This window comes from Haemaphysalis longicornis, unplaced genomic scaffold (assembly GCF_048455015.1).
Source record: "Haemaphysalis longicornis isolate Haplotype H1 unplaced genomic scaffold, Haemaphysalis longicornis Haplotype H1 scaffold_3, whole genome shotgun sequence".
Classification (NCBI taxonomy): Eukaryota; Metazoa; Arthropoda; class Arachnida; order Ixodida; family Ixodidae; genus Haemaphysalis; species Haemaphysalis longicornis.
Window position 1 is genome coordinate 44,741,007 of NW_027526335.1, and position 24,045 is coordinate 44,765,051.

The 24,045-nt window shown below is 49.9% G+C and overlaps 1 protein-coding gene across 4 annotated transcripts in view; it reads left to right on the top strand.

Annotated features, from left to right (window-relative positions):
- Positions 1–24,045, top strand: part of Shrm (shroom) — a 495,848-nt gene that overhangs the window by 221,010 nt on the left and 250,793 nt on the right. Inside the window, exon 1 of one of the 4 annotated variants that reach the window (XM_077703032.1) lies at positions 517–577. The exons of 2 other annotated variants lie outside the window; for them this stretch is intronic. In XM_077703032.1, coding sequence (XP_077559158.1) covers positions 576–577 — 2 coding nt within the window. In that variant the 5' untranslated portion in view covers positions 517–575. Of the gene's footprint in view, positions 1–516; positions 578–6,289; positions 7,058–24,045 lie in introns of those variants that run through there. One more of the 4 variants, XM_077703033.1, reaches the window with a different exon arrangement.

The following is a 24,045-nucleotide window of genomic DNA, read 5'->3' on the forward strand; positions in this document are numbered from 1 at the left end:
ACATACAAATTTGTACATACACATTGCATGTACACATACAAACCCCCATTATTTAAATACACATGGGGCTTCGACGTTTTTCGAGCGAGATAATACTAGGAATGCGGAATGGGGCGTTACAAAAGCCCCGGTTATGCATACATGTAAACGCAAAATACTAATACCCATTGACTCGACCAGGAAGGTCAGTGAACGTTGTGTTATCTTGGGGCAGTGTCAATGCATTGAAGTTCCTTGCTTATCTTATCGCTGTTCGAGCGCATGCTTATGTTGCCTCTGTGACTGAACGAGAAATGCATTTGTAAAAAAAAATATAAAAAACACAGTGGGATCCCCGTTGACATTTTTTAAACTATGAAAATCCAGTTTGAAAGCACCGCTCGGAAACGGACCTTCACTACAGCGACTAACACTATTTCAGAAGCGGAAAAAGTACAAACGACGCAGAACCTCGTTTTATCTTATCTGTTGAGAGGCCATCCCACACCGCTCGAGGACAGTGTTTGGAAGGGAATGTCTACGATAAGGCCAGCCAGTCCCGCCGGCGGCGTAAACGAGGACGGAGGCCTCAGGAAATGTAAGCTCTGGCGTAATCGCCGCCTTTCTCTTTCTTGTGGGCGCTAATCGTCCGAAAGCTATTGCGAAATTATGTGAGATATCAAATGCTAAAGCAAGGAAATCATCAAAGAGGATCTCGCTACCGATTGTTTCCGATGTTGCTGGGTGTTCCATGCTGTGTTAAGGGCATTACGGTTCCAGACGTCGGGGAAAGTGTGTGCTTCACGCGAACTCATATCCATCACGTTTGTCATGGCTTTAACGTGCACTGGTCTGTGTGAACTTGTGCGCGCACTGAAAGCGATCGTGTAACTTGCAGCGATCATGGGATTACAGCGAATGCATACTCTCGGGTGGATCATTTCATATGACAGGGCCATTAACATCGCTTCTCGTACGAGAAAACTCTTCATCGGTTTTGTGAGCACGCACGGCATCTTGGCAGCTAACAGCGCATGCATGGAGTATCACTGATGTGGCTAGTCAGCAATTTTAACATGCTGTGGTTTTTGATACACAAAAAATCCGAAAAAAAATTTCGCAAGTGTTCATTTTCGTTTCGTGGAAAGTCTAGAACTGTTTTTCTTATTAAAAATGGCTTAGAATAAGCTTTGCTTATCTAATTTTATGATTCACGCTTCGTAACGTCACAATTCGCACATTACGAGAAATTTTGTTGCGCGGTGACGCCAGCTTTTACGCTGGTTGACGTTTTCCGCGTTTATCAACATTAGCTGCTCCCGATAGCGGTACGTCTGCCTCCTTTTCTGTATAATGGGTGTATGCAAGCCAACTAGCTTCTATGCTATTAGTGTAAATCGAAAATTTCACATCTGTAAACAAGTTCGGGATTCACTGTCTGTTTCTCCGTTGGGCTCGTGCCGAAGCAATCGTAGTTTGCTCTCAAATACCCGGCGTTAAGCATTCTTCTTTCCCTTCATTCGCGCATTGCGGATGGTGTAATGAACTAGCGGTGGGCGTGGCTCGAAGTGAGGTCACCCCCCGCTGTCGCTGCATGCGCAGCCGACCGTTTCACACCCAACGCATTCCAGGCGCTCCCGCTCTCAACGCACCTCCGGGCCGCCACGTGCGTCTTGTGTCGACGTCGGCCGATGAGAGCCCGACAAGATCGATCTATGGCTAATGAGAGCCCGAAGGCTGCAATGTTTTTCGGCTTGTTTGTGGGCAGTTGTTCTCCACGGGATACCCACACGTCATATACGCATGAAGTTGCTACTTTTTGGCGGATTTCATTTGTGTTAAGGGAAGACAGGTTCATCTACCGAAGTCCTCATTGTGGCTGCATTGCGTGCATGAACTCATGGTATGTCGGGAGTCCCTGGCACTTGTTTACTTTTATTTTTTTTTATATTTAGAGAAGAGAAAATAACATGCGCCCTTAGTGGCTACATCACGAAACTACACCATGGGTTAGGTCAATGTTTTTAACTTGACCACGGATATTTAATTTGCGCTTGCTTAAATGCGGCTTATCTATTAGGGTGAAAGTGCTCGCGATCTGCTCCAGTGCACCTTGCGGATTTGTGTGTACGGTTTTCACCGGCTTTCATTATTTGCGCCCCTATTGTGCGCAAATTAGCCGGTGAAACTGAGCATGATGGCGGCACGTTCCAAGCTGTAACCTGCTAAAGTGTTTTGGCACTGTTTACAACTTTTTGGGTGCGCGTTCAACAAGCACAGGGAAGAGAAGTAGCAAACTTTAATGAAAAAAAAAAAGACAGCGAGGTCGTCCTGACAAAGATCTCTGGCCAGCTACTCAGTGTTGGGAGGGGGAGAGGTGGAGAGATGTGAGATGATTATGGCGTAGGACGACATCAATGTACAAAGTGTCCACACTTCCATCCCACTGCCCAGCAGGGATGTCCGCCATGGACCATTATGGAAATTGAAACCTTACAGAATAACCACACAGAGGAGCTTCACAACGTCCAATACTTGCAGAAAAATATTAACGGCCCGTCGAATTGAAATTCCCCTCGAATCATAACTCTAGCACAGTGATCTGGAAAATTCTCGCTGTAAATATTTCTAAGCTTGTGCACTAATAATAGTGGGGCATTCATTTACATGTTCCGAATTGTGCCATAGGCAGCACCGTTTAAATACATGGTCCCAATGTGCGTTGATTACTAACAGCGGAGCTGTTGTTACTGGCCCTAAGTTCGCGATCAGCATTTGTTTATTTTCTCTTACCCTCCCTCCCCATTCCTTTCCCCCATCGTGAGCAGTGGTCATCCTTTTCTATTAAAGGTTCTCTCTCTCTCTCTCTCTCTTTCTCTCTCTCGCCGTTGCCGGATAAAATACCAAGAAAATACCGAGCGCTCGTGAGCGCGGACCGTCGAATTACCGGCTCGCGCAGTGGCTAAAAAATCACCGCTGTCGTCAAGCGCTACCGCGCATGTAAAAAAAAAAAAAAAAAAAAAAAAAAAAAAACCTTTTAGCGCTAATGCTAACGATGAGAAGACACCCTGCTTGGAAGAGGTAACCGTGGCCGCCGCTTTCTCTAGAAGCCATTGTGGATAATTGGAGACATGGCTACGAGTGCGCCACCCCTTCCCGAGACGACAAGCACATCCCGTCACCGCTGCCTCGAGTCGATGACGAAGAGCTGGTGGAAGTCTGCAATGCTGAGGATGACTGCATCCACCACTCACCGCGAGGAAGACGACGACCTCCTCAATGCATATGACAACGACTACTAGCACCGAAACTGTGCAAATAAACAATGATAGTGAAACTTAACTATGTATCCGGCAGTGCTCACCTACAACAGCTTTGCCATTCAAGTCTTGCGCGTGAGTGCAGGCTCCTATGAATTTTTTTCCCAGGTACTTTACACACATGGCGTTTTATGCACGTGGCCGTGTCGGCATGCAACCTACAGAGCGTGACGCTACGCGATAGGAACATGCATCCCTTTCCCAACCCCCAATGACTCTCACTCACCCATCGGATGTCTCACTCGCCTCCGCTCCTGCCCGGGCCGGCTGTCGCCGCAAATGCTGTCTTCTGACGACAACAGGACATGCACTAAATCGCCGAGCGCAGGGTTTAGATTCGTATAATCCCTTGCGCCATCAAAATACATTCAACTGCTCCTGTTTATTGATTGGGACAAGTCTCGATGGACCGGAAAACGCTGATTTCATGCAGAAAATGCCGACGGCACGAATCCTGGTACGTTGAACGCCAAGACGGATGCTGGATGGCCGCTTCGGGAGAACGCGGACGCAATAAAAGATGCTTATCTCCGGACCAGCTCAGATAAAACCAAGAACTCCTGGCGCCATATAGCTCCCCCATTCCTCTCTTGCACTTGTTGCCTTTTATATGTTGCGTACACATTCCTCTACGTGCTGACATACACGGCTGTTGCTTTCCCTCAGTTTGTGTTGCTTTCGCCGGCTGTTCACCCCTTCGCTACGGGCCAGCGGTCGCCTTCTCCGGTCCCTGGTTTTCTCTCGAGTATTTAGCTTCCGAAGCCCCTTAGACTAAACATGCCGACCTCTTCCCTTTCGGCAGTATTTGCTTTTTACTTCTTTGCGCTGCGCTTGCTGTTTTGCGCGCCGTGAAACCGAGTCTGAGAAGGAGCTTGTTGAAAAGAGCGCGAAAGAACAGTTTCCCCTGTTTTCACTGGAGCCCGAGAATGCGATGCGAGACAAAAGCGGGATAAGGGCTCATGCTGTGTGAGCTCGTCCGTGCGCGATAGAGGGGGCACGCTTCAGTACTCTGCAGAAAGGAAGTCCTCTTCCTGACACGTCAGTAAACTTTTATTTTTTTAATGTTGCTCTCGTGTGTCTGTCTCTACTTACCTTATATATTATTTATCAATCGTGATATATCAATCGTGGCAACATTTGCGGTTTCTACCTTGTTCGAAGTAAGGAACACGCAATCTCGCCAAACGTAATGTCGGAACTTGAACGCGTTGTTTTCTTATCTTTTGTCTTTTTAACCGCAACGTTTCGCCACTGTCCTTCACTTCTCCGTACGCGTAAAAAGTAATAGCTGTTGCCACTTTGACCCTTTCAATCCGTTTCTCAGCGCCGGCGGTAAACAACTTTTCATGTACTGCGCGCAAACGCGCCTTTCCTTCTCCCTGCGTATCCTTTACCGTTACGCCAGTTGCGTCGCGTTGCGCAAGAGGAAGAGTTGCGCGTGCTCGTTGCGGATGTCGCGAAGTGGCGTAACTACCTGTTTATTCTCGTGAAGCAGTTGCTTTGTAGTCGAGATTCCTAACGGAGCGGCAAGACACGGAAGAGTAGTAGTAGTAGTAATAGTAGTAGCAATAATAATAATAATAATAATAATAATAATAATAATAATAATAATAATAATAATAATAATAATAATAATAAAACTAAAGCCAGGTTCAGACTGTTACCGAAACTTTCGTAATAACTTTAAAGAATGACGTCATTTCACGTCTCAGACAACTGAACTGCGTGACAGACCTTTTTTTACGTCCAGAGATCACGATGTGGCTTTGTTAAGTCGGCAGTCTGAACATAGCCTTACTTCTCATGAGCTGTGAATGCGAAAGCATTGTTTCCGTATTGCAGGACGTTGTCGCTCAGTGCTCCTTCGGGTTTTGCGCTGCCAGTTATGTTTCCGAGTTTTGATGCGGGGTTTCTGTGGTGTAGTGGCGTGGCCTGCCATCTTTCACTACTGCTGAGCTCGCGGCCACGAACGATGTGAATGTTTCAGGCCCTACAGCGGTACGTTACGTACTGCCGCGCGCAGTGACCTAACTTCCTGTTGACTGTTGCGGCGCTGGGTTGGCGACTATGTTCAGCTTTGTAGGGCTGTAACACAGTGTGAGTGTTGGGATGCGCGTGGAACGCAAAATTCCGCATGTAGTCTTTGGCCAACCTACCTGTGTAGGCATGTGTTATCGCCCCAATATAGATTAACGTTAGGTTGTCCCAACATTAAACATAATGACGTACCAACCAACCCCGAAGTCGTTATACGTCAAGCTGTGGGTCGTTAGACCTCAAATCGTAACCTTGGACGCGTGTCACAAAAATCCCGAGTAGGCGTTAGCCAGTACACCTCGGTGGATAAATGCTGCTCGTCGTAGCCGTTGGAATGTTCAGGAGCAGTTTTGCTGCTACGGACGCCGAAACCGAACGCCGGCTGTTACGATGCGTGGGCCATAAAATGCGTGCGTATTATAAACAGTAAAAACACACATGGGTATGCGTTTGGGCATCTTTCACCTGAGTAAAAGGTGAACCTTATAAATGGGTTGAAGGAAGAAAAGAAATAGCCTTCTTGTAGGAACGTTAGGTTTGAAATGGCAGGAAGCAAGCCAAAACGAGAAAGCACTGCACCGGAGAAAAAGGGACGTTCAACTCTGCGTCTGTTTATTTCCACAATCCCCTTCCAGTCTTCCCGTTTTCCTCGAGTTCCTCAAATGTTTGCTTTGCTGGCAGCCACATAGGCTGCGTGCGAGAGTTTACGTCTGAGAAATTCAGGGAGCGAAGCGAACCTGCATAGCTTTCACGAACGAAACGACACAAAAACAATCAGAAACGACGCTCACTAGTCCGCTTAAAACCAGATGCCAGAGCTATGCGTCTCGTGGCAACAACTACAACAACAAAAAAGAAAGTAAACGGAAACCCGGATCACTGATCCCAAATTCGCGAGAGGGGGTTTGCCGCTTTAAAACCCGTGAGCAACAACAATTGCGCGTTTCCTTCTCGAGGGAAGCGAAGCCCCGCAACGGCGGCACGCGCCCCCAAATCGGTGTCAAAAGATGAGCGGCGTCTGCGTCGACGCTACTCGCCCAATGCCTGCTGTTGGCGGCGAGCGGCGGCGGAGGTTCAGTGCGCGCCTGAGTTGCTCGAGCGACGGAGCTGCCGGCATTCGGGAGGGGTGAGGCCGCGACGTTTGCCGCCCGTCCGGGGAAAGGAGACGGCCGATGACGCAGAACCCGGGCTATCGGAATTCAGCAGTGCCTACGGCCTAGAAGGCGGTCGTCCCGATCCACTCTTCACCCCTGTTTTTGCCTCTCGGTGGCTCAAGAGGGGAACTGCCTGCCTGTTCAGCCGTGCTCCGCTCCCCCTCTTCTGGCACGACGCAGAAGCACCACCAGCAGCAGCACGTCCCGTTGTGGGCCTCACATGCTTCTGGCAAGCGGGGGAAAACCCGCGCAGCTCTCGTCTGGCGCTCCAGTGCTGTGGCGCCCGCGCAGTCGCCTTGCACCGGTTGTTCCACTGCCTGGATGCGGATTCGGCCCGTCCGAGATTCATCTCCGATACTGCAACTAAGGATGCGCGTTTCTTCTCGGTTGTGCCTTGTACAGTGCTGCTTGTGTTTCGCTTGACTCGAAGCATCTCGGACGACCTCTTCACAGCGCTCTCCGATTGTGCTGAGAATGCTAAGTGTTATCGGCCGCCTTCCGCTCCCTACGTAAAGGATACGCCTGGAACCTGGAACCTGACGGTAGAGTTTGCTAATCCCTTTCTTGGTGAGAATGTGTTGCTTATTTTATCTTCCTTATCCGCAAAAAAAAAAGTGCATAGACTTTGCTAATGACCCCAGTTGATGAGTTGAGAATCTTTGTTCAATCTATAGAAACGCAATACGGAGTTTGTTAAAACTTAATGTCTTGAAGGCAATTGGGTGCTTGCTGTGCTTTCGCAATAAAAAAAGTTTATTGAATTTTTTACGACTGCGTTCGACAAGCTACGAGTTTCAAATGACCTTTTATTACCTATAGAAACACAGTAGGTAGTTATAAAAACTCTACGTCCCTTTTTGTGAGGGTGGCTTTGGTGCTAATGCAATACTACAGTCGCTGACAGTCCTCGCTCAGGGCGACTCAGTTGATAGATCCAATGGGAAATGTATTGCGAATAAGCAGTGCAAACGTGCGCCACGTGTGGCCCTTGCCGCGTGCCAGCAACAATACACGCCTTTAGCTGGAGCGGACAACGAAACTGCGAGGTGTCGAAGCATTGTATCAGAGAAAAGTTAAGTTGAATCAGTGTTTCAAAACTCCCGCCACTTGACACGCGGAGCAATCGACGTCCGCCTTTGCGTTCCCTGGCCATTACAAACGCACACTCCTCCTGTCAATCTTAGTTTTCCGGCCGCCAAGTTCCAACTCTTCTCAGCTTCACCAAAGGTTAGGTTTCTCGTCGCCGGCTGAGGCCTCGCCGAGCAATCGCTCCGTCGGCGAGACGGCGCGCAGCCAGGCGTGTCGCGGGCTCCACGCCGGACGTCTTTGTTGACGCTGCAGAGGTTTTCGAAGGCGCGGGCGTATTTCCATCGCGGAAACGCCCAAGAAGCGGCGCAGAGCTTTCCGGCGGGCATTGCAGTGGCGTACTGGTATTTGGTCCTCCGAGAGACGAAAATCCCACGTAAAGTGGGTTTGTCTGGGCAGGGCCGCGACTTCGCCTTGCCTGCCAGACAGCTGTATACATATAGGCTGGCCTGCAGGCCGCCTTGCGCGTGCGTTCGCCGTGAGTCATCGGCACTCACCTGACGGCGCTCCTCCTCGCCCAAATTTTACCCATCGCCACCGAACCGGCTCTTTCTCCTCTAGACGGCATCAAACACGGGCATATTAGGTTACTTCGCATACTCTTTCCCCCTCCGGCCAGCGTGGTGATGCTATCGCGCATCTGGGGTTGTTCGCTGGGAAATTGAGCAGAAAGACGCCGATCAATGTTTTCCGCCCTGATGAACGCGTTGCGTAAGCCGGCACGTAATGTGTGCGAATGGGGATGTTTGTAATACTGCAATTAAGGCGAAAAAAAAAAAAAACTGGAATCCTTTGTATTGACCTAAACAAATCGGCGGTACATTGCTTTCGAGCTGTCGTCTAGGTTTAAGCAAAATGCGCCTTCATGCTATATATTTACCTCTCAATCTATCTCCGGGAGTAGCTGCGATTCCTTGATTTTAATCCGTTTTTCGTGATGCATCGATTATACGCATCACCCAGATCTTATGGAGGTAATTGTTCGAAGCTCCGGACGAAGGAAGTGCATCCCTATACATTAATTTTGCAGCAGTAATTCGCCCGAAGAAGGAGTTTGATGTTGACCGACCAAGCAAAAAGATTGGCGATAAAAATGCATTTCACGCGGGAGAACAAAAACGGCTGAAAAAAAAAAATACCGCTGTGACCGACAAACTTTCACCTTGCCTGCTCCCTGTCTTTTTCAGTTTGATTGCCTTATGTGAGCTGTTCGTGTGGGCGGGCCGATGTGGGGCGGAAAATTGGGGAATAAACCCCGGCAGCCTTGTAGATATCGGCCACAGTCTTCAAGCATGCAATGCTCGAAGTTTGTGTAATTCTGTAAATTTGTTATCGACAATCCGGCAGGCATCTTTCTGGCCAATCAAGATGCAACTTTACGTGTGCTGAGATGTCCATATCATATCAACAGATTTTCCAGCATTTGGAGATTTAGAGAGAGAGAACTGCTTGTTGAATTCAGGCAATGAAATAAATACACAGTTACATTCGTCGTTTGGGTTAATGCGCAAACCCAGTTATGCTGCCGTTGTTTTTTTATGCACGAACGGAGAGTCTGAGGCTAGCCATCTCTTCGTCTTAAAGGGACACTGAGGTCATTTATAAACACTGCGGGATTACTAGCGCAAATGATCGTCGGGAGTCTCTAGGCCATGAGTAAAGTTTGGTTCGTTGAAGACGGTGAGTGGTGGTGTCGTCGTGGAGGATGGTGAAGGACCCGATGATGAGACGAGGCAAGTAGATGATGAAGAAAAAGTCTATTTACACTTATTTACAGGGGACGACGAAACATGAACATAAGTTAACACAAGACAATGAAAACTGGAGTACAATTAAGAGGCGCCGCAGCGCACAAAGGGGGGTATCGCGGCACCATCCCTGGTAGGGAACCGGATGCCAAAAAGGTACCGAACCCCCGCGCGGTTGGCGAGAAATTAGTGGGGCTCTGGCGCCCAGAAACCGCCACGGGAGCAAGTCTTGATGCGACGGCTCTGGGCCGCAGCTCCGGACAAACTCATTGAAGCACGCGCGAGCAGGGCGCAAGCAAGCTGCCTCCCCACAGCAGCGCACCTGCCAATTAAGGTTTGACCCCCGCTACCCCCCTGTCCGCCACCCCCGAAGGTCGGGAGGAAACGAAAGCCTTCCCCACAGCTGCGACGAAGGTCGCCGGCAAGGCCGTCCCGAAGGGCTGCCACTCCGCCGACGGATTGGGGGACAACAAAAACAGAAGGGAGGAGGGTCGTCGTCCCGACGGGGTCTATCGGCGCTGTCATTATTACACCATGTTTCGACCACTCTCGCAGCGTTTAGGCGACTTTATTCAGTGGAAAAATCAATTCGAAAATGCTGTTCTCCTCTCTGCATACTCCTTGCCAAATTCCTAGAACATTTCGTATGACGTCAAAACAAGATGGCATGGCTTGACTGCACTACTGCACCACTCGCAGACCCTCCGACAGAATCAGTCGGCCTAGATTTTAGACGGCCGGCCACCGGCCGGTCGTCGCAATTCGTTCGCTTAGTTGAAACTAAGCCATGACACGTTCGTGCCTGGAAGAATGTGCCTTTATTTTGTTAACTTGTAGATTGCATCAAGCTCCAATTCCAGGTCGCTCCACACAAGCGCACATGCGACGTTTCGCTAACTGGAACGCTAGTAGAAAAAACTAAAGGCAATTGAAGGCGGGGTAAGAGTTAGCGAAGTTATATAGGTACCAAGGAATTAAAATCAATAATAAAAAGCATCAAATGTGGTAAAGTAGGTGTCTCCTTTTTTTTTCTTTATAACGCTCAATAGTTCTAAAGAAAGCGGAATCGCTGTGTTGCCCACACTGCAGAAGAAAAAAAAATATCAAACTTGTTTCCAGATCGCCTTCAAGCTTTCCCAGCCGAGTAAGAAGCGGTCGGGGGAGAATTCCGAAAACTGCGGTACGCGTGGATTAATTTACGGAAACTGCGGTCTGTTCCTCTGCTCTTCTCAGCGCACCTCTTGTCCGATGCTATGAAATTTCATGCAGCTTAGCTTCCGTGTATCTTATGCTGTTCTTATTTTGCACATTGTATGTTGCCGCCTTAATCCGCTTATTCCAAGCGTTCGACCTTGATGTCAAGTCGCCAAAAATTCAACCTGTTCGACTATCTTCATGGTGCGTGTCGACCGCAGCTGTTCTGCATGAGCGGCAAGTCACGGCTCTTCTGTTTTTGTGCAGTTAGTTGCATTTTGTTAATATCAGCTTCCGAGTCTTGTCTTTATTCACTTGTATAAACGTGGAGTCTGTGCAATAATGATTCTATACTATGCGCCCTCAAGCCCTACGGAGGCGTGCGAAAATTCAGGTGTTATGTGGAGATAAGCTATGTTGCTGCGGCGCTAATGCATGAAATTATAAATACGAATCAGGATGATGACCGCCAAACGCTGTTGCCCAGGTTTCATAATTTTACAAAATAATTTTGCAGCATTATTTATCCAGAAAGTCAAATTTAAAAACACCGATATTTACTCCTTCCACCCCCCTACTTTCCCCTTGTTTTTTTCTTTTTGCATGAACAGTTTCGCTTGCCTTGTTGATGATAGTGCCGCCAGTGGTGCGTTTCTGCTGACCGCATCCAGCATACCAAGGTTTTAGTCGTCTGTATTTTTAACAGCGATAATTGGGCTGGCGAACGTGCGCAGGAAAACCTCGCCGAGAGGGCGGGACTCATGTCGCCACCTCTCGGAGGCGCGGTACAACTGGTACAAACACGGCTTTGGAAACGCGACGCGTTGTGGCTCGCTCTATCGCTTGTTGCGACGAGTGGTGCAGTTTTGACGGTGCAAAGAGAAGGGTAATGCCAAAATAAAAGAAACCAAAAGGCCGAGAAGCGATATTTTTAATGAACTTCCTAATTAGCGTCCCACACGCCAGACCACACAAGCCGAACGGTGGCCACTAAATGAGTTCAAAAATTTTGAGCAAAAGCTCGTCCCGCTGCGCCCTCAACTACTCCTGGAGCTTCACCGCAAAGCCGGTGGGCACGCGTGCATTGTATATATTTAGTGACCGAGTGTTCATTGCTCTTTGGGGGGCTAACCACGACAACGCGCAGAAAACTTGCCCGAGTCTCCAAGCATAACCACTCATATAAACTTAGCCGAACCAATAATAAGCTGGGTGGGGCCGCCAGATTCTCTGTTTGTCCAGTCTTCGGGCCACTAGTGCGAAGCTGCTCCATTTTTTTTTTCGACGTAGAGCAAGGGCCTCGCGTACCGACTATGTATGCTATCATTTCTACCTTCTCAGCGTGCTGTCTCTGGTGCCGTTTATTATCCTAGGGCCAAGAAGAAAGGCAACGCCACTCGCCCTAAGATCAGGATTCTTTCGGTACTGCCCGGCCCGCTATCTCACAGCAGCAGAAGCAGCAGAAGCAGCAGAAGGTCTCCGCGCACTAACGCCTCTGCAGCGTCGACGCGTGCACACAACGGCGTCCTCTGTGCGACTCGGCAGCACCGCCTGCACGCCGCCTGTCTTGTCTATCTGCGTTTGCGAAACACACAACGCACAGCCAACGGGTTCGGGTGCCGTCCTACGTTGTCCAGGCGCTGTTTTCAGTTCGGGCAATCCCCCTTGGAAGCGTTCTCCGCCGCATCCAGCATCCGCCAAGGATGCGGCGCCGGGGAAGGGTCGCCTGATAGACGCTTCGCAGGCGCCCCGAGAGGAGGGAATGCCCGGAATGCGCCGTGCTACGCTGCCGGGGTTTCGGAGCTGCCACGCGATCCGTGTCGCCTCTCCTCCGACTGAGGCCAACCCTCCGCGTGGGTTTCGCGGCGAGAAGCTCCGTAAAGAAAAAAAGGAAAACCGGAGGAAATTGTCGGACGAGTACTTGAGAAGTTGATGCCTCGACGCCTACGTGTCCGCGCACTGGCGAACGTCAGCGACGTTGCTGGACGTCAAGAGGGGAGCGGAATGAGATGCTGGGGCGATAAGCTTAATCAAAACAACGGTAAACCCTCGTTACGACAAAGTCGCTGTGACAAGAAATTGGCTTCGTTATGAGCGGTACTTTGTTAAAAGTGGGACATTTCGAATAAGGCGAGATTTCACATAACGCAAGTTCACTATAACCAGGGTTTGCTGTATCTGGGTTTCCAGTACGCAATTGCCACACAGTATTCTCGAACAGTAAGTTTTGAGAACAAATAGTTACACTCAAATGGTTTCTGCGACTCTAAATGGCAGTGTTTGGTTTGTGTGGGCATGAATTCTTTTTTCCAGGGCGAAACCGCTATTAGTGGGCTGTCACATGTCAAGAACTTCGCTTGCGGGCGAAGGAACGTGGTTGGTTGCACGCGGGATCATTTGCTGTATAAATATAAGCAGTGCCCCGTGACAATCGTAAACCTTCGAACTCTGTCCGATTGGTGGCTAGGGAGTCACTTTCTCCTCAAAAAAGACCAATGGCGGTTTCTTTTATCTCTTACAATAGAAATTACAGCGCGAACAAAAACGGCACGAAAGACTAGACGCGTAGAGATACAGGCGGGTGCTGTGTGGTACGAGACGGCTCCGTAATAGTAATACAAACTAAAGCTTTTGGTCAGGGAAACCACGGAGGAACGTATTAAAATGCCCAGGGCATTTGCCGTAGAAGGTGCACACTTAAAACGCCATTAACTACACCTGCAAGCTAAGCGGAAAGCAATACGAGAGAAATTATGTGATGCGAAATTATTTCGATGGACACAAGAATATAAAAAGCGCTGTTTTCCAGACTGATATTTTCTAAGCAACGTTGTTGAAAAAATAAATAAAAAACTAGTGCACCTTTCTGGCTCATCGCGGAGCCAGAAAGATGCACTGAGCGGGAGAGCTGGGGATGAAATAGAACACTAAACAAAGAAGAGAGATGGCGAGTTGACTCTGTCTTCTGTACCAAAACACAGGAGCTTTTCTTTCGTGTAAATTTCTCGTGGTGTCATCGAATTAAAGCTGCCGAAATCTCGCAATCGCGTTATCAGCGTTAACTGGCTGGTCACTGGCGCCACCAGACAAACAAAAAGACCGAAATTGAATTAGTCTATCACACACCACTTCGAAAAAGATGCAGATCGCTGTTTTATTCCGAGTATGCTTGGTATGCGCATATGTTTGCACACAGATGAAGGGGCGAACGTTTTCCTCCCTTGAGCAGAAACTAATGCCTATTAGTATTACGTACTGAAATCTTCCGTTTTTCTACAAGCTCCTAGAATCAATAAAGCTGGCTTGGAAACACTTGTCGCACATTATAAAGAACGTCCGCTCATTTTCTTTGTTTTTGCTTAGCTGTACGCAATCACAATGTAATACAGAGCGTGCGGGGAAACCATGATGCGCGTTTGCGGTGACTGCAACCGTCCGCTTGAGCGAGTGAAGCTTTTATTGGAACAAGGACGGCGGACGTCGTATACGATAAAGAGAGGGGATGGAAGGAAGGGGATAATTCGTCGAGGACCGTATTCAAAGAGGGGTTTCTTGTTGATGGTCACAGGAAGCCTTCGCCGGAGTCGGTCCCATTTATACCATTCGCGCCAGACCTCTCTTAACTGCAAAAGTGCCAATTTCGCGTCGTAAAGGTTCATCTAATAGAGGATATGCCTCGTGCTGAGCACGGCGTCCGGATAGACTGTGTTAGGCGTTCTGAGCGATGTTTGGCAAAGTGAAGGCCCGTCTATAGGTCGTGGTGATCTGATTTGGTGTCAATGTTACAGTATAAGGGCATCATGGGCGCATTTGAGAAGTTCGTTAGCCATCGCATCCATCGCGATCATGAAACCGGGGTGATGGGCTTTAAGCAACACAGAATGAGAGCCTCTGAGGCGCACTTAAAAGGCGTCGTCTCTCGCAGCTGGAAGGAGGAGCCATGGCCGCCAGCTCGCTTCGTGAGCTGGCGCTGTCCTCCTTTTGCGTCAACGGTCGCGGCCTTGTCCTCGCTCTCTGTATTCCTCCCTGGCTTTCATCACAGCGTCTGAAAGCAACGGCGCCACTGAGAAACGCGCCCGCCGATTGTGCCGCTATAGTTCAAACCTAAACTTCAGACGCGATCAGGTCGCCCGTTGCGTGAGTGCGAGCTGTGGAGATTTTCCGCGTGCTCGCTTTTCGAGGCAGGCGTGGAGTACTGAACTCAAAAGAGAATAAAAAATCTCGACCATTTACGCACTGTGTGTCAACGACTCCTGCACGTTTATTTGCATTTCTGCCTATCGAAAGCGGCAATTTATCGAACGTGTACGCACGGAGCCGAACGCCAATTATAAGGATCGATTTCGGGCATCCAGAATTGCTGTATTAGTGATCAATCTTGCATCATTAAGGCAAAGCTGTCAAGGGCTAGGATTTGGCAGACCGCCTCCGACGCTAGACCGAGGCTAGACCATTTTTCAGTGTATAAAAAAAAATCCCTAAAAAATGAATGGTTCAAAGGCCTCCATATTTTGATATAACACAAATTTTACTGCTTCCAAAAAATGACTTCCTAGCAATACATTGGGGTTTAGCGGTGAAACTGACATTAAAGGGCCAATGTTAGCTTGTTTTTTTCCTAATCTTGCTTTCCCACATTATGTGTTGCACAGTGAAGCATCGCCATTAACGGAGCGAATGTGGGTACAGCCCCACAGTATATTCCTCTCCACCGCCGCACTTTCCCCAGTCGCGCGTAACTTTTCGCCACGCCCGGCGTCTCTCGCCTCCATGACATTGTGCAATGGCACACTCTTCGGCGGCCACCTATGCGGCGCACTGTAGAGACGTCATTGTCTATACCCACCAAACGTTTGTGTGCTTAGTCTGTGACGTAGAGATGGCACAACTGTCCTTATAATTCAACATTGAAAATTTACGATATACAGCTGAACCACAGCATAGCAAATCGCACCAAAGCGCCAGCGTCGCTGGACTTCCGTCTTCACAGGATACAAAAATTCGTATTTTTTAATGTTGTAAATGTGTGGCTTTAAGTTACAGGGGACCGTGTCTTCGATTCTTGTGGATGCGCGTACTTTGGAGTGTGTTAGAAATATACGAAGCAGGAAGGGGGTGCTAGGACAGACGAGTGGAAAGTGGGGATCAGCTGCGCCCACTGCCACGATGCGTTGTTCGAATAGCGAGGTCTACCTGCCGTCGGGGTGTCTTCTTCTTGACTCCCTTTCCACACGTGCTAATTCGTAGTAAAAGAACCGACCGTATAGGGATCATAACTTGCTTATTTTGTAAATGGTGTGAAGAAACCAGAGCGCATCACGCACATATGCTCCGCGCATATGCTCTGGGCCTGCCCAGGCGCAACAGGCGTCAAATGAGATTTTGTTTCTCGTATGCCTTTTCTGAGTTCTTCAAATTTGCGAAAACGAGTTTTAGATATTCTTATAGCCGGCTCAGCACAGCAAACATCCACGTACTATACTCGGGAACAAGTTAAGAACGGCAACCGCTCATGTACCGTATCACTCCGCCAAAGCGACGGACCCGGATGGGAACAGGCGCGCGCATTTTGATAGGAGATTGCTATGAATGCGTGATATCCCCTGCCTTTTCTCACGTATTTTATTTGTAGTCACTGCAGTAGTTTATAAGCATATGAAGTCCACAAAATCACGGAAACCGCTCGTGGCATGTTCGAGGTATTCCCAGTAACGCACTACTTACGCCGCGCGGAGGAACATCCGGCTGCGGTGATGAGGCACAGCGGCAACTTCCGTTGCCTTTCTTAAGTTGTAACCGAGTATACTAGATTTATTGAGGGAAAGAGGGGAACAACTACACTTCGCCTTTTGCTGACTTCAATTTGGTGACACCAGCCCAGACGTCAATATCATTCTAGGTGCGGACACATCCAATGACGCCTTTTAGGGCTGCAACTAATTAATGTACTTAGTGCGAAGACTATAAATGGTCCATTGGGGGAAAAGCTTGTAGGGCTCTTAAGCACTCTTAAGTTGTGAATTCCGGAAAGATTTATGTCAAACTGAAGGCTGCTGAGTCTACGCGCTGGCCTCACCTCGCGGCGCTGCAGTCGCCAGCCAGTTGTGCGCCTCGCAGCGCCACACTCAATTGCGCCGTTGCCGTTTCCTCCGCTCCATGGTGGCGTCCACAATATCGGCACACCAGCCACGCCTATCCCAGATCGTTCAGTCGGACTATCGCATGCACATCTCGTAAGTTCTCCTAAAATGTTTACTACGGCCACCGCAGACAAACAGAAATCGCTTCCAGCTACCCAAGCCAGGCTTCCAGAGTTAAAATTCACGACACTTATAGGAGTCGCCAGCGTGGCTGTTTACAAACCACTGAAATAAGGTGTGCCGGTCACGCGTGGTCGTTATAGCATCGCGGCTGTTGGCCAATTCTGGGCGGCGTCATTGCGGCTTTCGAGAGGACGTGTTGCACAGTGCGGGCGGAACCACGACGACGACGCTTCTTGTGCGCACACCGAACGGCGATTTCGCGACATTTAAGATCAAGACAGGGTCAGGCGCCGCACCGCGCCCACGGGTTGCGCTTTCTGGCCAGGCGCACAGGACGTATACTATGTTCCACTCTATAGCCGCCGCCGACGCCGCCGCTACGGCCGTGTTTCGAAAACGGCCCCTTTTCTTTGGCGGCAGGAGGGAGAGGGCATGGCTTGTCGTCCGAGAGATCTGCGAAGACTGCTTGATCGGAGTTGGAGGATGTCGTTTCGAAATCGCGCTCGTTTCTCCAGCTTCCACGGGGTTGCATGCCACGCGTCGTCAGCGGAGAGGGAAAGTTGGCAACTGGGCGCACAGCAGACTGTATTTAGTTCTTGACCGCTGGTGGGGCGTGGCGGTTCCTTCTGGCGTGCTCTCGGAGGCCAAGCCGCAGATGCGCTCCTCTGGAAGACGGGAGAGAGGGGGGTCCGCCCGAAACCGGGCGGCGGAAACTTTTCTTCTTGGCGCTCGGTGTGACCGATCTGGAATTTCGTCCGCATCGCGTGAGCCTTGTCGTCCGCCTTTTCGGCTACTCTTTCCGAGGCGACCTCCCTCGCCCGGGCCTTCTCCGGTCAAGGATCTTTTTCAAGGTCGCTGCTCGGAGTGGCCGCAGCCAGCCGAGATCGCGCTACCACTTCCGTTTTCCCCTCATTGCTTCGTCGTCCGCTGATTGCGGCCATCCTTTTTGTCCCGGCGGCTGCCTCAAGTCGTCGTTATCGAGTCCTTTTATCACTGCGCGGGCGCGCGCCCGCAGTGTTGCTTTTGCGCGGTCGTCGCGCCCCCAGGAAGCGAGGCGAGTGGGGGCGTGCACGTCACGTGCCAGCGTGGACGCAACAAGTCGCCAAAAGGAAGGAAGGGAGGAAGGACACTGCGTGTATTTGCATGGCGGCTGCCGGGGCCGGATGCCGCGATAAATCCGCCGGCGGATTAGAGCGTCGGCCAAAGAAGTAGGAGCGGCGGTGGTTTTCTGCCTCGGCGTTAATCGGCCAAACTCGCCGTGTCACTCGACGCGCTCCGTGACGCCCGAAACAAAAGCCGTTCCCGTCGACTGAGCCGCTCTCCTCTCGAACTTCCGAGTTCCTGGGACGCCCCGGATTCAGCGGCCCGCTTCGATTGGAACGGGTGCACCGCCGCCGCCGCCGCTGCTGCTGCTGCTGCTTCGCGCGCTCGCGGCCTCCGGCAAAAAGAGTAGCGCTTATGTCTTTCGATCGCTCGGTCAATGACATTTTACGACGGCGTAGCGACAATTCCGAACGAGTCTATCGTGCGTATTTGACGGGCGCCGTGAAGCACATGAAGCGCCGTTGAGCGATGTAGCTAAAAGCTCGAAGTAGTTAGATTATGTTTAGTGAAGGGCATTTGGGCCAATTATTAGTACCACTCGCAGTAGAGCTTTGAGACCCGCTGGTTAAGTTGTGGCCTTTTCCAGCGTGTGCGCACTGAAAGACTGCAGTGTCTTTCGTGAATTCATGAGCCCCATAGAGGTCTCCTCCTCGCGGCTATAGCAGCGAAAAGTTTACGTAAAGACCGTTTTAAATGAAAATGGAGATGAAGGAAGTTGCCTGGTGCGTCGTACAGCCTTCAGACGGAGCGAGAGTTTTGCATTGCGCTTGAGCGCTAGTGCAAACGAAGGTTGAGGCTGTTTCTCCTTTTTACGACGTCATAAGCTGCAATAAAAGCAAAGGAAAAAAGGGGAAAAAAAAAGTGCATTCCATATCCATATCACACGCCTACATCGCCAAGCGGGCGGGGTGTTTGACGCCATATATGATACATACTTGGGAACTTTATCTGGGTCTACTTACAAGTTCCGCTTACGTGGGAATTCAGCTTTAAAATATTCTTCGCATCATGTATCCATTGTTGAGGAAATGGTGTCTTCTGGTGTAGTGACAAAGTTAACTTGCTTGTGGCAAATCATCGGCGTTGGTTGTATACCAGATGAGCCTGAATTAACTTGCTTCACTTTTCTCCTCAAAGAGCGCTAAAATTTCACCGCTGCCATAATTTTCATTCATCAACTTCCAGCATAGAATTTGGTGACCTTCGTAGTCATGACCTCGCACATGAGACGCCGTGGCAAGCGTGGTGGACCCCGTATTGGTAGGGACATCTGAGAATATGATTCCATTTGCTTGCAATAAGTATTGACTTCGCCCGATATTTCTACAGCAAACGAGGCGCGTTCGCCTCTGTTTGGATGCTGCAAAGAGCGCGGCTCAATTCTCCTTGCGGCCCGCTTTCGGCGGGTGGCGCCGTCCGTCGAGCGTTCCCGAAACAAGACCGACGCGTCGCGAAACTTCGCTGTGCGTTTCTGTCAGAGGTGGCGCCAGCGTTGTGTTGCCGCTGGCCGCTCTGGAAAAAAACGTAGGAAAGTACTTCAGCTTTAGGGCAACGCGAGAGATAAGAAATATTGACAGTGCAGGGGAAACGAACGAAAATGCGCGGCGCGTAACTTCAAACTTGCGACAACAACATCAAGAACAAAAAGAGGAATGGCCCAGCTGACGTGCAGGGGATTTCGGCAAAATGACCTCGCGACTGATTTCTGAGCTTCACATGTCAGGTTAGCGTCTGTAGTGTTTTTGTTTGGGTGTGTCGAAAGGGGCGATCATGAGTCCACCATGTGATCGTCCATTGTGGAGTGCTCCCCCAGCGACGACTCCGTACCGGTGGCGTCACTGGATCGTCCATTCTCCGTCGTCGTGAATCTCCCTGTGATGCTGCTAGCGCGGTGGAAATGTCACTTTTGATGTATATTAAGCGCATCTACGGCTTGCTTGTCAGCGCCCTGAGAGGACGCGCGGTCTGCCGTTGGTTATGGCAATATTTACTCCGGCCTACCGGCGTTGCCTCATTCTTGTGTAAGACGGCATTAGCAGCCGACGTTGTAAAATTGGAAAATGCTGTGACGTTGCGAACAGCTGAAATCTGACATGACAGGGGTCGGTATTGTTCTCTTTATTTATTTCAACCCTCCATGACCTGACTGGCAACTTTACCTGAGGACCCGCCGCGGTGGCTCAGTGGCTAAGGCGTTGCGCTGCTGAGCACGAGGTCGTGGGTTCGATTCCCGGCCGCAGCGGTCGCTTTTCTGATGGAGGCGAAAAGCAAAAACGCCCGTGTGTACGAGATTTCGGCCCACGTTAAAGATCCCCAGGTGGTCGAAATTAATCCGGAGCCCTCCACTACGGCGCGCCTCATCGCCTGCGTTGCGTCGGCGCTTTAAACCCTACAATCAATCAATCAACTTTACCTGAGGAAATTCAAAGCAGAGTCGCAAGAGGCTGCAGGATACCACCCCAGTGGGTGTACTAGGCCCGCTCAATTTCGTAACAGGCTCGGGGGAGGTAATAGCTAACAAGGTATGTGCTAAAACGGCACAAACCCTTAAAGTCGACCACAAATGCACCCACGGAGCCAGCTGGCACATCTAACGCTGCCCGTATTGTGCATCCCTAACCTATGTCATTTGATATCGCGCTGTGCACCCTTCACGACTGGTCGCGAGCCGCTAATGGAAGTCGGTTCGCCACCTGCAGATGAAGAAGCGCATTTGCAACGCGTTCGAGCAGATCCCTCAGCGCTAAATTTTTTTTAGAATATTCTCTAACCAGTGGTCTCAACAAGCTGGTGTGATAACCTAGACCGACTCCTGTCATAAACGTTCTCGAGCACCTGCCTCCTCCCGAAATCTACGAACTATATCTTCACGGAACCACAAACTTCAAAATGCTCTATACCAATTTAAGTGATTTAACCTTGAACCGGGATATCTTTTCGACTATTTTCTCGTACCGTGTTTCTCTCCATCTCCATCAGGGAATCCACCATCATGGTACTACACTCGATCTTCTCAGACGACTCAATGACGTTCCCAGTAAAACATGTGGATTGTACGCAGATGATAATACAATTTGGAACTGACTCTGCTTATCTCAGTGGTCTTGCGCGAAGCCTTCCAACCGGCGTAGTATATGACTTTTCTAGTGCCGCCCTCGGAGCTCCGACTAGTCAGAAGAAAAGGCGCGGCTAAGAACTGTGATCGCATTCACATTCAAGTCGACACAGCCGCACCAAAACAGGCACCTCAAAATATTCCGGACGGTGATCTAGGCGGATTGGTACCAACTCCTCGACGCGTCCCGTCACCGCTTGTACGCATTGTAATATCTAGGAGGAAAAATGTTTTCACTGTAGAGAGGCGTCGTAAGGTGGAAGTGGGGCTCTCAATAAATTGCGGAAAAAGGGGGAAACGGACGAAGTGATGAGAGACACACACATCCTTCTTTTTGGCGCCATTTTTCGAAGTAGTGCAGTGCCGACGTGGCCAGAATGCTACCACTATCATATGGGGCTCTGTGGCCGTTGAATCCAACCAGCCACATGCGTGCCTCCGAGGGCGTAGGCATCCGCATTCACGTCGCATGCCTCCATGTTTTCTTTGATTTGGGTATCAGCTGGAGGCTGTTCAACTGGACTGGTTCGTGCAGCACCTTTGTTCATTCGGAATTGTCCCAGGAGTGTGAGGGTAGGGGTGCCGACAGTGTGAGGGCTTATGGGAATCGAGAGGTCATTTGCAGGTGTTGGAGATCGGCTTTGGTTGCATCGAAGCAAGTTATGGTTGGCATGGCGTGCGAGGAGCGTGCGAGAAACGAAGTGTCGCGGGCTTTTAAAGCCGGAGCAAGGGGTACGCACGGGGCCGGACCTTATGCATGCGCCAGGGAGAGGAAATACGTGCTCACGAACGAACGCTTCAAGATTCTCAAGTGTACCTTTTTCGTTAAATTTTCTTGTTTCAGAGCGATGACTTTAGGACGCATTGCACAAAATATATTCCTTGGCGAACTACTAGAATCGACTGGCTGTACGCCAGCTGCGTCCGCTGTAGGTGGCGTCACCTTCGTCTTTTTTGCTTAATGTGAAGTTTCAAGTAATCATCGTAACATGACTTCCTTCGTCGTTAGGTCATGCACAGAGAGCAGAAAAACCGCCGAGGAACCAATCGCAGTCATGGGAACTAACTAAAATTCGACGCCCAGCTATACCACACCGCGCACTCACGACGCGGGACAGGGCACGCATAGCAGATTACGAGCGGCAGCTTTGCGCGTGTCGAATCGAGAAGGATACGTACCCAGGTTCGCTGTTTATGCCACTAAGCTCATGGAAATGCTGTAAAAGCTCCGACGTGGTGGGTCTGCTGCTCTCAGAGCAAGGCCTGCCAACCGGAGCCAAGTGACTTGATTTTTACGAGCCGTTGTCAGCGGACCCCGTCTATGCCGTATTTTCCATGTCGGGAGAGGTATGCCGTGAATTAGAAGCGAAATTTTAGCCTTTTGTGAAGCTCAGTTGGGGGATGCGCGCGGAAGGTTCTTGCATACAAAGTGATCACTCCAACTTTTTTTTTCTCTGAATATTTTGCGCTTGCCTGTCGATGGCAGACTGCGGTTTTGTTCTAGACGCGTGCTTGAGTCTCTTAATAAGCGCGGTGCCCTGTGGTGCGGTGCCTGGTGACGCGCTCCGAGCATCCGCACTCCCTCTCGGGCCCCTAATGGAGTGGATCTTCGCGTTCGGCTGCATTTTGTGGCATCGCCCCAGGCTGCCTCGCCAATTAGTCGTGTTCACGCCTCGTTAGTTTTGTTTACCTCGGAACTGGGACAATATTTAACGTACGGCGTATTTACCCAACGCGTTACACCTGCATGCTTTATTTTGGACCGTTCGGGTAGTCCAGCGCCGTATTAAGGCCGCCTTCGGCGCAGTTCGCGAACCATCGCTCCTTTTGATTGCGGTAAACACCCCCGTTGGTTTGCGCTTGTGAGGGGACGGAAATAGGTGTTCTGAGCTGAACCGTTATGTCATGCTGCACATTGGATTTGTTTGCACCAGCCGAGTCGTTTTTGGATGTCGAAGAAGAGTTCGTTCTTTATGTTCCCCGTCTCGAACCCAAAAGAAGTACGCGGAGGGCGCGTTAGTGAATGTAGCGGGAAGTTATAGCGATTGCGGTACAATATAGCGACGGCGATAGCGGTATTTATAGTGATATAAATGTAGTGGTAAGCTGGGAATAGCTGCATGTTGCTCCCCTGTTACACGAGGTATTTGTGAATTGTTCGTGTGGCTGCTTTGCGTGTTCCTGTTTGGGGATGCTGTTGCTCTTGGGTTGCCACCAATGGACTGAGCCCTGAAGGCTCTCAAAAACGTACATGTACAAACTCAGAAAAAAAAAAGAGAACGTTTCGAAGAACAGCCGCTGCATTTTCTCAAGAAATAAACTCCTGAAATGCAGAATCGTAGGCACGGAGGCCAAGCCACATCCACCGACTAATCGTAATTCCTGTTCAGTATGACAATCAGCGGTTCATAACAAGTCAAACTACTGGTCTTTGTTGTGTCTCCGGTGAAGGGCGCGCATGTGCTATTATTTTGCTTTGCACATTTAAATAAGAGCTCCCGGAGTTTATTGGTAGTTTGAACCTTGTCCGCCCTTTAACTGTCTGCTGAGGTGACCAGCCGCAGATCTCTCCTGAATCCTGAACCGGCGCTGACTTGAAGCTTTTGGTCAGTTGCAAGCCGCATTTGGTATTCTCCCCGAAAAATGCCGATCCCGTTCTCAACGCCCAACTTTCTTAACCATCACGCCCCCCCCCCCCCAACTCCGCCCCCCACTTCCATCTCTTTAATCGTTTTCCCCCATGCTAGATGTATCACGTGTTTTTATTGGTTCATTTAGAGAGAAAACGAGCCGTTCGTTTTTTGTTTTTTTTTTGTTGGTGTTCATATGGGTGCGTGCATGCGTATTCTCTATCTTTTACGGAGTCCTGACTCTCTACCGAGCTTTTATTCTTGCACTAATAGCTCTAATGCTTGTCTTCTTTGCGAGAAGGCGCGAAACCCGAACGGGGCGATTTCTTTTTCAAAAAAAAAAGTGCAAAAAACAATAGTAGATACAGGGCACAGGAAGAATAGGCCGGACTAGCGTTCATTATCGTGAACCAGG